Source organism: Triticum urartu, chromosome 4, assembly GCF_003073215.2.
Source record: "Triticum urartu cultivar G1812 chromosome 4, Tu2.1, whole genome shotgun sequence".
Classification (NCBI taxonomy): domain Eukaryota; kingdom Viridiplantae; phylum Streptophyta; class Magnoliopsida; order Poales; family Poaceae; genus Triticum; species Triticum urartu.
Genome location: NC_053025.1, coordinates 608224459 through 608241536, shown reverse-complemented (window position 1 = coordinate 608241536; position 17078 = coordinate 608224459). Strand labels below are relative to the sequence as shown.

The window sequence follows — 17078 nt, the reverse complement described above, 5'->3', positions numbered from 1 at the left end:
GCAATTGCCGCATTTTATGAAATCTGGCATATGGATAAACAAAACTGCATTCCTTAATAGATTTATTAAAGAAGAGTTGTATATGATACAACCAGAAGGTTTTGTCAATCCTAAAGGTGCTAACAAAATATGCAAGCTCCAGCGATACATCTGTGGACTGGTGCAAGCATCTCGGAGTTGGAATATACGCTTTGATGAGTTGATCAAAGCATATAGTTTTATACAGACTTGCGGTGAAGCCTGTATTTACGAGAAAGTGAGTGGGAGCACTACAACATTTCTGATAAGTATATGTGAATGACATATTGTTGATCGGAAATAATGTAGAATTATTCTGTAAAGCATAAAGGAGTGTTTGAAAGGAGTTTTTTTCAAAGAAAGACTTCGGTGAAGCTACTTACATATTGAGCTTCAAGATCTATAAAGATAGATCAAGACGCTTGATAAGTTTTTTCAATGAGTACATACCTTGACAAGATTTTGAAGTAGTTCAAAATGGAACAGTCAAAGAAAGAGTTCTTGGCTGTGTTACAAGGTATGAAATTGAGTAAGACTCAAAGCCCGACCAAGGCAGAAGATAGAAAGAGAATGAAAGTCATTCCCTATGCCTCAGCCATAGGTTCTATAAAGTATGCCATGATGTGTACCAGATCTATTGTATACCCTACACTATGTTAAGCATGGGAGTACAATAGTGATCTAGGAGTAGATCACTGGACAGCGGTCAAAATTATCCTTAGTGGAATAAGGATATGTTTCTCGATTATGGAGGTGACAAAAAGGTTCGCCGTAAAGGGTTACGTCGATGCAAGTTTTGACACTGATCTGGATGACTCTAAGTCTCGATCTAGATACATATTGAAAGTGGGAGCAATTAGCTAGAGTAGCTCCGTGCAGAGCATTGTAGACATAGAAAATTGCAAAATACATAACGGATTTGAATGTGAAAGACCGTTGACTAAGATTCTCTCACAAGCAAAACATGATCATACCTTAGTACTCTTTGGGTGTTAATCACATAGTGATGTGAACTAGATTACCGAATCTAGTAAACCCTTTGGGTGTTGGTCACATGGCGATGTGAACTATGGGTGTTAATCACATGATGATGTGAACTATCGATGTTAATCACATGGTGATGTGATCTAGATTATTGACTCTAGTGCAAGTGGGAGACTGAAGGAAATATGCCCTAGAGGCAATAATAAAGTTATTATTTATTTCCTTATATCATGATAAATGTTTATTATTCATGCTAGAATTGTATTAACCGGAAACATAATACATGTGTGAATACATAGACAAACAGAGTGTCACTAGTATGCCTCTACTTGACTAGCTCGTTAATCAAAGATGGTTATGTTTCCTAACCATGGACAAAGAGTTGTTATTTGATTAATGGGATCACATCATTAGTTGAATGATCTGATTGACATGACCCATTCCATTAGCTTAGCACCCGATCGTTTAGTATGTTGCTATTGCTTTCTTCATGACTTATACATGTTCCTATGACTATGAGATTATGCAACTCCCGTTTTGCCGGAGGAACACTTTGTGTGCTACCAAACGTCACAACGTAACTGGGTGATTATAAAGGATCTCTACAAGTGTCTCCAAAGGTACATGTTGGGTTGGCGTATTTCGAGATTAGGATTTGTCACTCCGAATGTCGGAGAGGTATCTCTGGGCCCTCTCGGTAATGCACATCACTTAAGCCTTGCAAGCATTGCAACTAATGAGTTAGTTGCGAGATGATGTATTACGGAACGAGTAAAGAGACTTGCCGGTAACGAGATTGAACTAGGTATTGAGATACCGACGATCGAATCTCGGGCAAGTAACATAGCGATAACAAAGGGAACAACGTATGTTGTTATGCGGTCTGACCGATAAAGATCTTCATAGAATATGTGGGAGCCAATATGAGCATCCAGGTTCCGCTATTGGTTATTGACCGGAGACGTGTCTCGGTCATGTCTACATTGTTCTCGAACCCGTAGGGTCCGCACGCTTAAGGTTTCGATGACAGTTATATTATGAGTTTATGAGTTTTGATGTACCGAAGGAGTTCGGAGTCCCGGATGAGATCGGGGACATGACGAGAGTCCTCGAATGGTCGAGACGTAAAAATCGATATATTGGAACCGAACTATATTTCGGACATCGGAAAGGTTTCCGAGTGATTCGAGTATTTTTCGGAGTACCAGAGAGTTACGGGAATTCGCCGGGGAGTATATGGGCCTTATTGGGCTTTAGGGGAAAGAGATAGGAGAGGTTGGGCGCCCCCCCAAGGCCTAGTCCGAAATTGGACTAGGGGGAAGGGCTGCGCCCCCTCCTTCCTTCTCTTCCCTTCTTTTCCCTTGCCTTGACTCCTACTCCTAACATGGAGGACTCTAGTTGGACTAGGAAAGGGGGAATCCTACTCCCGGTGGGAGTAGGACTCCCCTAGGGCACGCCATAGAGAGGGCCGGCCCTCCCCTCCTCCACTCCTTTATATACGGGGCAGGGGGCACCCCATAGACACACAAGTTGATCCTTCATGATCGTTCTCTTAGCCGTGTGCGGTGCCCCCTTCCACCATATTCCACCTCGGTCATATTGTAGCAGTGCTTAGGCGAAGCCCTGTGACGGTTGAACATCAAGATCATCACCACGCCGTCATGCTGACGTAACTCCTCCCCGAAGATTTGCTGGATCAGAGCCCGGGGAGCGTCATCGAGTTGAACGTGTGCCAAGAACTCGGAGGTGCCGGAGTAACGGTGCTTAGATTGGTTGGACCGGGAAGACATACGACTACTTCCTCTACGTTGCATCAACGCTTCCGCTTCGGTCTACGAGGGTACGTAGACAACACTCTTCCCTCTCGTTGCTATGCATCACCATGATGTTGCGTGTCGCGTAGGAAAATTTTGAAATTACTACTTTCCCACAATAAGGACCCTTTTCATCGAATCCGCTCCAACTAAAGTAGGAGAGACAGACACCCGCCAGCCACCTTATGCAACTAGTGCATGTTAGTCGGTGGAACCGGTCTCACGTAAGAGTACGTGTAAGGTTGGTCCGGGCCGCTTCATCCCACAATACCGCTGAAGCAAGAAAAGACTAGTAGCAGCAAGAAAGTTGACAAATCTACGCCCACAACAAATTGTGTTCTACTCGCGCAAGAAGAACTACGCATAGACCTAGCTCATGATGCCACTGTTGGGGAACGTTGCAGAAAACAAAAAGTTTCCTACGTTTCACCAAGATCCACCTATGAGTTCATCTAGCAACGAGTGATTGGATTACATCTACATACCTTTGTAGATCACGCGTGAAAGCGTTCAAAGAACAGGGATGAGGAAGTCGTACTCGACGTGATCCAAATCACCGGAGATCCTAGCGTCCGAACGGACGGCACCTCCGCGTTCAACACACGTACGGTCAGCGTAACGTCTCCTTCTTCTTGATCCAGCAAGGGGAAGGAGAGGTTGAGGAAGATGGCTCCAGCAGCAGCACGACGGCGTGGTGGTGATGGAGCTGCAGTACTCCGCAGGGCTTCGCCAAGCTCTATGGAGGAGGAGGAGGTGTTGGAGAGGGAGAGGGAGGCACCAAAGGCAAAGCTAAGAGGTCCTCCATCCCCCCCCACTATATATAGGGGGGCCTAGGGGGGCGCCGGCCCTAGGAGATGCAATCTCCTAGGGGGGCGGCGGCCAAGGGGTGGGGGGCTTGCCCCCCAAGCAAGGGGCGCCCCTTAGGGTTTCCCCCACCCTAGGCGCATGGGCCCTAGGGGAAGTGGTGCCCCAGCCCACTTTTTGGCATCCCTTCCCACTTCAGCCCATGGGGCCCTCCGGGATAGGTGGCCCCACCCGGTGGACCCCCGGGACCCTTCCGGTGGTCCCGGTACAATACCGGTGACCCCGAAACTTGTTCCGATGGCCGAAATAGCACTTCCTATATATAATTCTTTACCTCCGGACCATTCCGAACTCCTCGTGACGTCCGGGATCTCATCCGGGACTCCGAACAACATTCGGGTTACTGCATATACATATCCCTACAACCCTAGCGTCACCGAACCTTAAGTGTGTAGACCCTACGGGTTCGGGAGACATGTAGACATGACCGAGACGGCTCTCCGGTCAATAACCAACAGCGGGATCTGGATACCCATGTTGGCTCCCACATGCTCCTCGATGATCTCATCGGATGAACCACGATGTCGAGGATTCAAGCAACCCCGTATACAATTCCCTTTGCCATCGGTATGTTACTTGCCCGAGATTCGATCGTCGTATCCCAATACCTCGTTCAATCTCGTTACAGGCAAGTCACTTTACTCATACCGTAATGCATGATCCCGTGACCAGACACTTGGTCACTTTGAGCTCATTATGATGATGCATTACCGAGTGGGCCCAGTGATACCTCTCCGTCATACGGAGTGACAAATCCCAGTCTTGATCCGTGTCAACCCAACAGACACTTTCGGAGATACCCGTAGTCTACCTTTATAGTCACCCAGTTACGTTGTGACGTTTGGTATACCCAAAGCACTCCTACGGTATCCGGGAGTTACACGATCTCATGGTCTAAGGAAAGGATACTTGACATTGGAAAAACTCTAGCAAACGAACTATACGATCTTGTGCTATGTTTAGGATTGGGTCTTGTCCATCACATCATTCTCCTAATGATGTGATCTCGTTATCAATGACATCCAATGTCCATAGTCAGGAAACCATGACTATCTATTGATCAACGAGCTAGTCAACTAGAGGCTTACCAGGGACATGTTGGTGTCTATTATTCACACATGTATTACGATTTCCGGATAACACAATTATAGCATGAATAAAGACAATTATCATGAACAAGGAAATATAATAATAATGCTTTTATTATTGCCTCTAGGGCATATTTCCAACAATATATCTCTAACATCCCCCCGCAGTCGTAGTGGTAGCATCGCAGACGGTCAGACTGGAGAGAATAGCAGCCGACGGGCTGACATCCCCCCTCAGTTGTGGCAGGAGCGTCGTGACGGTGTCGCGTCGCGGACGCGTTGACTATAGAGGAAGCCGACGAGTTGCTCAAGCGGATGATAGCCCTTTGTGCCGATGTCGAGGTAGCCGAGAGCGTAGGGTGGTGTAGCCGTGGTCGAGGTAGCCGTGCGAAGAATGCCGTGGTCAATGTCGAGTCTTGGTAGCCGATATCGAGGAAAACGTCGTGGAGCCGCGGGCACAAAGAGGCGCCGAGTTAGCATGCGCAGTGATGTCGAGGTAGTGGTGTGCCGGAAGGAGGTTGGTGTTGACGAGGCATCGCACCGGGTGTGCCAAACCCGGGGACACGTCGTAGACGAAGGAACGCATTGGTGTTGCCAGCACCTCGCATGTGTAGACGGACGAAGACGAAGTTGCCGAAGCGCCCACCAGGCTTGCCAGGCCTGGGGACACGTCGTGGATGAAGGCACGCATCAGTGTTGCCAGCACCGGGCATGCAGAGATGGGGACCTGCACGAGCTGTATGCCATGTCGGAGAAGTCGGAGAGACCAGTAGAGAAGAACCCGACGATGGTTGCGGCGTTCCATCGGCGCGGGGCCGATGTCACCAACGGTGGTTGGAGTAGACGAAGTGGTCGGGGTAGATGAGGCGAGCTGGCGACGGGCTGGTGCTTGGATGAAGACGAAGGGGGATGGACGGGCGGCGGTGGCGGCTACGGAGGTAGCGGCGGCAGCGGCCGAAGAAGAACGGCCTGACGGTGGCGGCAGCGGCTAGGTTAGTAATGCGGCGGCGATGCTCGACGTAGATGAGGAACCCAACAGCGTAACGAAGACCAACGCGGAAGATGGTATTCCCGCACCAAGGGAGGCGGCGCGGTGCATATCACGAGAGGTCGACGTGCAGGGACGGCGGTGGACCGCGGGCCGCGGTGCTATGCTCTGAAGGGGCGACGCAGCATTAACAGTAGGCGGGGCGGTGCGACGGCGGGAAGACCTCGGGGCGGCAGCAGGGACCGCGGGCTGCGGCGCTACAGCCCGAAGGTGCGGCGCAGTGGCGGATCGTGGCTCGGTGCAACCGCGGGAACGATCTCGGAACGGCGGCATGGACCGCGTGCCACGCTTGCTACGGCCCGACGAGGAGACGCAGCGGTGGTGCGAGGGTCGGTGCAGCCACGGGGACGACCTTGAACGGATGGACTCGGGGCGGTGGTGGACCGCGGGCCGCGACACTATGTTTCGAAGGAGCAACGCAGCGGTGACGCAGGTCGGTGCAGCCGGGAGAAGAACCATAAGGCGGCGACGTTGCGGCTCAACGGGGCGACGCAGCGGCAGCCCGTTGCTCAATCGGTGGAGGGGCGTGTTGTACTCGTGGATGATCTTCACGGGACCTGCGAAGACACGCGCAATCCACAGGCCAGATCGGTCGCACAACGTAAATGAGACGGATCGCATGCGCTCAGATAATCAGTCCAAATGTCTGCGAAGTCGAAGCGTCCGTTTCTCGGTGTGCATTGTCGGACGAAGCAGCACACGATGACCGGCCAGAGGTCACACGTTGTGCCTAGCCACAAGCCTAAGCATCAGGTTTGACCAGGTCAACTAGACGCCTGTATGCCTTGACGTAAGTGAAAAACGCCTGTTGGGCCAGCATAGCACGCACGGGCGGCCGTGGTCGTTGCATCCAACGCGTGCGTTGGACACACGGTGACCTGCGGTTACACGGCATGAGGCGGCCACGAGTTGCACCAAGACGCGCCATCTTGCAGGAAGAAGCATGATGCAGTCGAGGTAGATGGACGTGGGGTTGATGAAGAAGTCCCGATCCGATTAAGGTGACGATGGTTGACGCGCTGACTTGCGAAACGGAAGCGCGGACGGCAGCCGTTCGGGCCGCCGTGTGCCACGCGGACCCTGAGTCGGAGAAGACACCGGTGAAGTCAATGCCAAAGTTGGAGTAGAGGCGCAGTTGTTGACGTGGCGGCGGGCGACGCAAACCGATCGTAGATAGAAAAACCAACAAGAAAACGCTGATCAAGATGACCAGCGGAAGAAAGAAAAAATCCGGAGCAGGGCTCAGGAAAAAGACTCTCTAGAACAGCAGGTCAACACGACCGGCGAACGAATCCTAGCTACGGGCGGCGCAGCCCCCAGCGGCAGTCATGGAAAATGACCGCCCAGGGACGCTGCGCAAGCGTGAAAGCGGCGATGGCTGATACCATATTAGAAGGAAGAAAGAGATATAGTGGATGTATTATTGAGCCTCGAGGGCAAGTATATATTGAATACAAAACTTAAAAGGTAAGAACCCTCTTTTGAAAATAATATAGGAGACGGATTACAAACTAAACTATCAAATACAAATAACCAAAATATATCTCTAACACCATGTCCATAGGCGGGGCGACACTATGGTGCTCTAGAGGGTTTATAGTGTGGCTACTGGCTAGCCTCAAATCCAAACTGTTCTTATCAATCCCATCCTTCTTGAAACTTGGTTATAACCTTAAATTCATTTGTTTCCTTACATGTCCTGTCCACTGACTTCACATTTATGTTTCACTCTTCTTCAACTTTGGTTGCCACATTATCATTTCCATGATGAGCATGGACCATGTACGAACTCACATTTGTTATTAGCTTTGATAGCTATTAATGATTTTGATACGAAAATTCCTCTAACATATACAGTCTTTGAGTGTGCTGAGTTTTTTTTAAAAGGAGGTTAAACCCCCGGGCTCCGCATCAAGCGATGCAATGCAGCCATCTTTATTAATTATTTCATAAAGGTCTGACAAAAACATATATCAAATCATCTGAAGCCACCACTCACACCTACAAATTCGATAATGAGGAGTGCTCTCACTCCCCATATCTAAAAACGGTGTCGTTGCCGATTCATCCACATAACGTATCGAGACTAACAGCCGGTGCAACAGACCTAAAGCGCACACCACATGCACACGTTTAGAAGCCGCCATCTTCATCGGACCACTGACCCATCTTCCTTGCCAGTACGGACATCTGTCGACGCCACCATGGCGCCCAACGGCGCCACCGCCCTGCACTCATCCGTCCAGACGCGAAGACTCTGGAAGATCTGTAGTGCGTAGCACCTGCCAACTAGGCATGACTCAGCGTAGCACCTGTCGGCCAGGCATGACTTGACAGCTCGACCAAAGCTCCGTGCAAGACGGAGCCGCTCCACCTCCTGCCTCTGTCTTCCAGCGCTGCTCCACAAACGATACTCCCAGGAGAGAAAAAGCACCGCAGTACTGCCACCGTCCGATCTGGAAGACTAGATCCTAGGGTTTCCCCCGAAGCAGTGCCCATCACCAGCAACCGTCAAGGACCCACACAGTGCCCACCACCACTCAGCCCTCAAGGCGACACCTTCAGGAAGGTCGCGGCGTCAAGGACGCTGCCGCCGCCCACCGGAGTTAGGGTTTTCACCCGAGAGGCGGGGAGGGGGAAATGAAGGAGCTGACATAGACCGGCGTCTCCAAGAAGAAAAGCGGCGCTCTTGAGCGTCGTCGGCGGCGCGGCCGGCCGGGGCCTACCAAGGGGTTTCCCCTAATCTGGATCTCCTCCATCCGCTTCACCCGCGGCCAGGGTCCCGGCAACCACGCCGGCACCAACATGAACCCGTAGGAGAGAAGCCCACTGATCAGGGCCGGATGACAGCGGCCAGATCTGGCGCCGCCGGCCGCCAGAGCAGTCATGCCAGGCCATGGTCCACCGAAGATCTGTTGGCCGTCCGACCGGACCACTGGCACAACACCAGTCCCGCCTCTCGCCGGCACAGAGGGGCCTCGCCCGAAGGGCCGCCGCTCCAGATCCAATCTCTCTCCAGCGCTAGGCGGAGCAGCAAGGGCCCCGCCGCCGCAGTCCCCGGCCGTGCCATGGGCTTGCCCGGCGCCAGCCTCATGCAGCGGCGAGGGAGGGAGGGAGAGGAGGAGGGTACGCCGGCGGTGGGAGGGTGGTCGCCCCAGAGTCGAGTTAATTGATTCCCTGCAATCCTGTTATAGTGGGAGCTAATTCAGAACCTGAAAGCAAGATGCTTTACATTTGACACTGTAAACATGGGTCTAATTTATAGAAAATAATCTTTAGGAATAATTTGTTATGTAATTTAATTTTTACTCTCAACTGGCCATTGAATTTGTACATTAGGACCCATCACAAAAGTCCAGAAGTGCACTGTGTGTTACTGCATATTTTTTTTCTCTCGTAGTAGAAGTGTTACTTCTGTTGACAATAATTTGTAGCTCTGTTCTTACCCCGATACTGATTAATTTCTGCAACATAATTCGGTTAACTTATGATACTAGTATATGCGTGGGCTATAAAAGGTAGATTCACGAAGGCATTACATGGCATTTGCTTATATTTGTTAGGTATCTGGAATGCATCACACCTCTTGTACCTGTAAATAGGAAGTGTACGTTGCATCAGTGATGCAGTCAACTCTCTACAAGCATATAAAAGGAATGCTATTGATGAAGGTTGCCACTGATTGTAGAAAGTGCGACATGCCATGCCGCTGAGGCTTGATAGCACCGCAAGGGCAGGTGAAGTGCAGAAGGCCAGTGTAGTCTGACGATGCCTTGAGCGCACAAACACAATGCTCCTTGTGAAGGTAACCACCCATATTTCAGTGTGCATGTACGTTATAGCAAGGTGCTGACCTGATCTCCGGAGCTGTAAATTCTGTTTAGCACTAGAATGAATGAAATGGCTGTAGACCCAGCATGGCTGCCTGGGGTATGGTAAGAGGTACTACACAAATGACAAAAATGCTCTTATATTATGGGACGGAGGTAGTACTTGGGTAGCCAGGATGACTTGCTCATGAAACCGGGTGCCTGAGAGCTGGGCTCCCAGGGGCGGTTCACAGGCAAATCATCCTTGGCTACCGAAGATGTCCTCTTACCTCCATGTAATAGCTCACTTGTGCCTAATGCTAACTAACTGATTTACTGATGGTGCCTGAATGACCTGCCTGGCCATGAATTTATAAGCTAGGAGGCCAGGAGCCATGGTGGTGAGGTAGGGCCATGAGTTTTGCATGGCAGCGTGTTTGACACACTAGAGTGGGAGAATCTTGGCCTTTGACAATTAAAAAAGGTGCCGACCGATCAACCACAGGCCAGATAACCAAATTGGATGTGAAAGATCTGTGTATCTTGCTGGCTTTATTTGCTTTTCGGAGAGCATCCGTTCCAGGGATTAGATTTGGATTTGAGATGGAGCTGTTGAGGTTGGTTGACCAGTGCAGTGCAGACAGACAAGCCCGGTCCAGGGTTCCAGTTGGGTTCCGTATACCGACATGGAATATGTGCATGTGGAGAAGAACATTACTACGGTATGGCCGGCCGGTTCGGATAGGGCGGTGATAAGGATGAGGTGAAGGGTGGTCGCTGTGGAAAGGGACGCGATGGAGCGCTGGAGACGATTGAGTAGGATTCGGAGGAGTCGAGAAGGAAGAGGTCCTCGTCCGCTGGTCCCGTGCAGTGCATGCCCCAGGCTCGACACATTGCAGGCAGGCCACTAGTAGTCCTACACCATTGTTGAGATGCCGTGGGATCGCATCGAGCTCCATGGAGATCAGATACGTCCGTGTGAAAGTGAGGAGCTAGCTGAGGACATGGTTCGTACGGCGGGACACTAGATGGGTCAAATCTCGTTTGACGTAATAATTTGTTATACAACTGGAACTTTTAGAGCTTTCACCGCGCGGTAGGACGGAGCTTTGAAAACTTTATTATTAGTCTGGAGAAGAAGTACTGGGACTAGTTACAGTAGCTAGCAGGCGAGGGGAGGAACCAATGGTGAACATACACAAACACAAGAGGAGATGCAGAGGCCAGCGTAGATCCAGCAACATCATATTCGTCTCTCAAAACAAGCTTTTGCCCCGCTTTATAAATAAAGCAACAACCAAACAACCAAGCATGTCGGAGACGGCAAGGATGCGCTATTTTGGGAGGACCGATGGCTTCAAGGTTTTAGGGTTCAAGAGTTGGCTCCAAGATTATTTGCGAGGATCCTGTGGCGCGTTCGGGAGGTCAGATCAGTCTCTTTTTTTTTTTGCGGGTAGGTCAGATCAGTCTCTGACGCAATACAAGCTGGATCTTGGGCACTTGAGGTAGGACCGGACATGGATGAGGATTGAGGAGACACTGCAGGAATTTCTCCACCTTTGGGACAGGACGGCGACAATCATGCTCACCATGGATACGCGAGACCAGGTCCGATGGGCTTGGGAGGACGACGGCAACTACTCGGCGCGATCGGTGTACGCCTCCAAATTTTGGGGCCTTGAGGTGGCTGCATATGCGGGTGGCTGCATATGCACAGGGTAAAACCGCCGTGGGATAGCCCAATAGCAGGATTTAGGAGCATGTCTCTTAGGTTGCTACCAATATTTTCGCAGGATGTATTTATCGCCTGTTGTGAGACATAGTCAGGTCCCGGAAAAAAAATCTAGAGTATATCAGTCATCGACATCATAGCAAAGACAACTGTAGGAGAATCATGCCCAATATGATACATGTCAGGAGTTGTGATATTGACTTCTTTACATTGATAGCTAAATCATCTATAGAATCCGGGTTTAACAATGACATAAATTTGCCATCCAAATTGCACCCCTGAAGTTTAGTCGAACGCATAGAAGAAACATAAGCATCATCATGCCACTCGAGTAGTACAAATATACTTCATACATGTATCCAGAAGAAAATAGCCCATACCAGGAAGGAAAAGAAGTCAAAGAATATAAAAGGCCAGCTCCAAGTCAGGTGTAAGAAATCTGAAAAGATTTACCATACCAGCAATTTGTTTTCCAAGCTTCATTTACATATAAGAAAAGCAGATCGACATGGATCACATCTGCTTCAATTCTTACTATCTATCACAATTGAAAATTCCAAGCAACCTGAAAGAAGCAAACACACAAGAGGACAATACAAAATTATCTATAGGCAAAGATCTTCTTAAATGGTTGGAGTCGGTTATACCCAAGATAGTACATGAAGATGAACACAAATTATTACATTTGCCCACATGAGTTGTTATTTGGACCAATAAAATATCAATAATGAAATTCTAAATAACCATAAAATATGTCCCCTATTTCGAATACTTTTTGACACTATTGCACAATAAGTAAATAGTAAAGGCACACACTACAACAAGGGGGGGGGGGGGGGGGGGGGGGGAGGCGAGGATGCCTCTCTTTACATGAGGGATGACAAGGATTTTACCATTGCAAGATGTAACCATGTTATACCCAACAATATAGGATCTACAGAAATAAAATATTGTTAGATATAATATAGTAAGTGATTCCCCTCATATTTTTCCTCGTGTGATGACCAGTTCCTGTCATTTTGGATATAAAGATAGGAAGTGAAAACAAAAAAAAAAGTCGGCATATAAGGTTAAAAGTCAATACCTTTGTTTTTATATATAAGATGTTTTGGCAGTTCAATTTGTACTACCAAAATGTCTCATTTAGGAACAGAGGGTGTACTCAGTATGTACACAACCATATGGAAACCACGTCTGATGACTATTTTGAAGGGCTCATTGTCGCAAAAAGGAACAACTATTTCGAACTAAGGAACTATAGCAATAGGAACGACTTGTTATTTGCCAACACCTACACAACCATCTGAAAAGATCATACATGTCCACAAAAACTAGAGCAGCCATGGCTACACGGACCAACCAATTCCCGACAGGAGTGGCAAGAGAAAGGGATTGATCGTGGTGCGTACTCATGTTGCTGATGATGACGTACGTGAAGTCCAAGGGTGAGTTAGTGACCAACTTCCATCAATACTACTACAGCCATGTCCTACTTCTGCCGCCACTCCCAATGAAGAGGGAAGGGATTCAACCGCACCATCATTAGGTCTCTACGTGGCAGACGGTGATGATGGGGGTTGTGAGTGCTATTTATACCTTTTGTTGTATCAAAGATTGTATGAAGGAAAAAGGAGGGGGAAACCTTGATTGAAACCACGGTGACGGGAATGAACGACGGCGGCATCATCATGACTCATGGCCAGTGTGGAGGTTCGCAACAGGTAGCCCTACTCCATGTTTCCATGATTGTCTCCCCCTCCTCCTCCTTGGGCATTACCTCGGGGCTCCCCAGTTAGTGCCTTGAAGCCCTCTTCTTAATAGGCACATGGAGCAATGGCTCATCCAAACTCTATTGTTTGGGAAGGAGGAGAGGGAGGTGGCTAATGATCACACGAGATGTGTGAGTGTGTGTGTGTGTGTTTCCTCACCCCGGAGATCGTGCGATGATCGCGTGATGAGGTAGAGTAAAGTAGGTGGTTTTTTGGTAGTCGAAGGAGCGGTAGGGATAAGTTAGACCTTAGGGTGGAGAAAACCAATGGGAGGATGGAGCAAATCATTTTGGGTTTTGGTGGGTGGGAGAGAAAACTATCGTGGAGGGGACGGTGGGAGGTTAGGCAAGGCGAGGCGAGACTACCAATTCCTCATTAATAATTGAGGCATAAATAGGCATTGATCTTGACTAAACCAACCCGTGGTGGTATCCACCATGCCGGTATAGTGGCCTTCTTCTTCTCTGGCTCGACACCTCAAGGTCTGCCAGGAACCACTTAAAGGAAAATAAGTGTGTTTCCATCAGACTTGGGATAAAAATCCTCATGTATAGCCTTCTATCGGGCATTCTAGATTCCCCCACGTGGTCACCACAATCCTTGTGACCTCCTCCAGAGGGAACATCTCAATCATGTTGAATAACCGATTATTTGAACAGGATTCTTGCCAGAAGTGAGGGTGGTGACCTGCCATTGATTCATCGGTAAGTGCCTAAACACACCTCACTATGGTGCATTTAAGAAGGGATTGGTGTTACAAGTTCTCATCACCAGAAATCGTGCATCTGTTCATTGGGGCCATGTATATATGGTGCAGAACATCCCTATAAGGCAAGGAAAGATTAGCAAGTCTTGAAATAGATGAACCTTCGACGCGAAATTGATTGAGCTCTACCACTTTTCCTCTTGCCATCTTTTGGAAAAAGGTTGTCAACTCTCCAGTTTGGAAGCCGAGCTTGTCATAAAAATTTCCGCCTTCCTTGGTTGTCCAACTCAAAAGTCGTCCTGGCATCTCAGAGCAAGTACAATAGCAAACTTATAGCCCACTTAAATGGAAATTTTGTCTATGGCCAGGTTGGGCATTGCAATTGCACTGCACATCATCGAAGCGAGGAGAGGATCTCCTCTCCCATTATCTCATCCTTTCCTCTGTCGCCCCCTCGTTTGAGTTGAAAGATGGATACATATATATATATATATATATATATATATATCATACGATCATCAACGCCGTCCATGCATGGTCGCTTGCAAGTGCATCTATCGATCTATAGTGGTGGAGCTTCTCAGGGGCAAACCTGGACAATCATCCTCCGACCGATGATTTTTTTTGTATATCCTATTGGATGGAAAATCACATTTAGTTGCTCATTGCGTAGAATAATGGTCAAATGCAATTCTATGCACAGGGTAAAACCGCCGTGGGATAGCCCAATAGCAGGATTTAGGAGCATGTCTCTTAGGTTGCTACCAATATTTTCACAGGATGTATTTATCGCCTGTTGTGAGACATAGTCAGCTCCCAGGAATTCCTTTCATCTGGTTTTCTTTATTGGTATTTCACTGCTTTTGCATCGGTTTCTTTTGTTTTCATCTGGGCTTCTTTGGTTTCTCTACTTTTCTTTGGTTTCTCCTTTTCTTTTTCATTTCCCTTCGGGTTTTTTTTCTTTCTTCGGTTTTCACCATTTGTCTTCAGTCTTCTTCAGGTTTTTTCTACACATGTCCTATTTATTCAAACACAGTTTATATTTTTGTATACACAGGAACATTTTTAATGGAAACTCAACATTTTTCGAATAATCCCTGATTAACATTTAGATCACTAAACTAATGATCTAAAGGCTGTTATATTTTTTTACTGAGGGAGTACATGATTATCATTTTCAAATATATGTTTTGATGTCCACTTTTTTTCATGCCCATTGTACATATCTCACATACATCTAATATATTGTTTATACACGTCATCATTATTCAACTGCATTATTAACGATTTTCAAATACATGTTATTGAACATTTATTTGAATACATGTCAAACAGTTTTCAAATACAAGTTGAAATATTTTTTCAATGGTATAAAACGCTTTTTTAACTTATGCAACATTTTTTACATTGTATAAATTTTTTAAAACTCAATGCCACAAACGTATTTTTGAAATCGATGAACATTTAAAATGTAGCGTACATTTATTTTCATTGGTACAAAGCATTTTATTGTAAATTCAACACATATTTTTTTACATTGCATAGAATTTCCCAAAACTATTACGTGCAGTTTCTTGGAACCATGAGCATTTTTTAAATGTCACATTTTCTTTAACATTCCAAATATTTACTAAAATGTGAGCGAACATTTTTTCGTATAACACATGAACAGTTTTCAAAATGTGCTATGAACACTTTATAAAATTGAATTAAGTTAAATTTCGTAATACATGTAATTAATTATTCTTCAAAATATTAATGAAAGTAAAAAAGGAAAAGAATACGTATGTGACTTCAGCTTGACAAACTCACATGGCTACTAGGCTGGCCAATTTCCGGCAACCTGTAGTGGAGCTGTGCTATTGTTTCGCTTGTCTCGCATAAGTCGAGACATCGCTGCGCCCTATATTTTCTTCTTACTTCGCTTCCAATTTTTCCTTTCTGTATTTACTTGTTCCATTTTTCTTTATTAATTATTCTATTTTAATTTCTCGTATTTTTTAATTTTGTCTAATATTTTTAATGTTATGAATTTTTTAAGGTTTAATATTCTAATTTCCAGAAAAACTAAAAAACAGAAAATTTTCAATTTCATGGACGATTTATAAAATTTATGATATTTCAAAAATTGGAACAATTTAATTAAATTCCTGGAATTTATTAAAATCATGAAAAACGATATTCCCATTTTACGATAAGCGAAATTACAATTTATTTTATGAAGTTTTCCAAATCTACAACCGTTTGCCGGGTTTTTATCAGCGAACAACTGTTTGTCATTTCTATAGGAGCCAGAAAAGAGCAAGCAAGGTGAGCAGTACGAGCGAACGGAACCAGTGATGTCAGCGAGGGCTATTTGGAGACCTCTTGTTTGACGCTCGCAGGCGTCAATCAGGGCGTTGCAGCACAGGGCATCCCTGGTGTGGGCCAACACATTGTTCACTATTGCAGCACACGGGAACCATTTACTGTAGTGACCGAGGGATGAACCAAGGGGCTGTAGCGTATGGATGTGATGTATTGTACCTAGCATTGTACTGTAGTAAATCGGTTACTGTAGCGCATAGTTTTTATTAATTAGCGGCCATTTTTCTCAAAAAATAAGACCGTTTTTTAAAATTGTGATTTTTTTACGGAAACATGAATATTTCGAAAAAAATTGAATTTTTTTTGAAATTTTTGAACAATTCAAAAAACATGAATACATTTCAAAATGGTGATCAAATTTTGAAATTATGAACATTTAAAAAAATCTGTATATAATATAAAAAGTCACCATATATGAAAAAAATCACTGTATAAAAACAATGTAGGCTTTATCCTGTCTATCAGGGGATGGCCTAGTTCATTCTACTTATGGTCATCTTGTGGATGAAATTACGAAGTTGATGATAGATAGGGTGTTTCTTCCCCAGAAGTTAACTAGGGATTAAAATAGAGTTGCCAGTCGCTTGGCAAATTATAGTCATATAGAGTGTACCAAAGTTGTGTGGATGCATCTTGGACAACCATGTATTGAGGATATTTTACCTTTCGATTGTAACTCTTTAAATATGGAAGAAAACACAATGTACATCGTATATATATATATATATATATATATATATATATATATATATATATATATATATATATATATATAATTAGTCTGTGAAAAATCTTCAGTGTGTTTTGAAAATACGTACACCGCATATGAAAAAAATACAACATATATTTTAAAAATGTTCACTGTATATTCAAAAATAT

General features: G+C 46.2%; 1 protein-coding gene across 1 annotated transcript; it reads right to left on the bottom strand.

Moving 5' to 3' along the window:
- Window positions 1–7402: 7402 nt before the first annotated feature.
- LOC125554391 lies at window positions 7403–9962 on the bottom strand. The gene is made up of 2 exons (XM_048717959.1): window positions 9356–9962; window positions 7403–9001 (listed from the first exon to the last, which is right to left on the bottom strand). Exons 1-2 carry the CDS (start codon window positions 9392–9394, stop codon window positions 8432–8434), a joined length of 609 nt encoding a protein of 202 aa, XP_048573916.1. The 5' UTR covers window positions 9395–9962; the 3' UTR covers window positions 7403–8431.
- Window positions 9963–17078: the final 7116 nt, after the last annotated feature.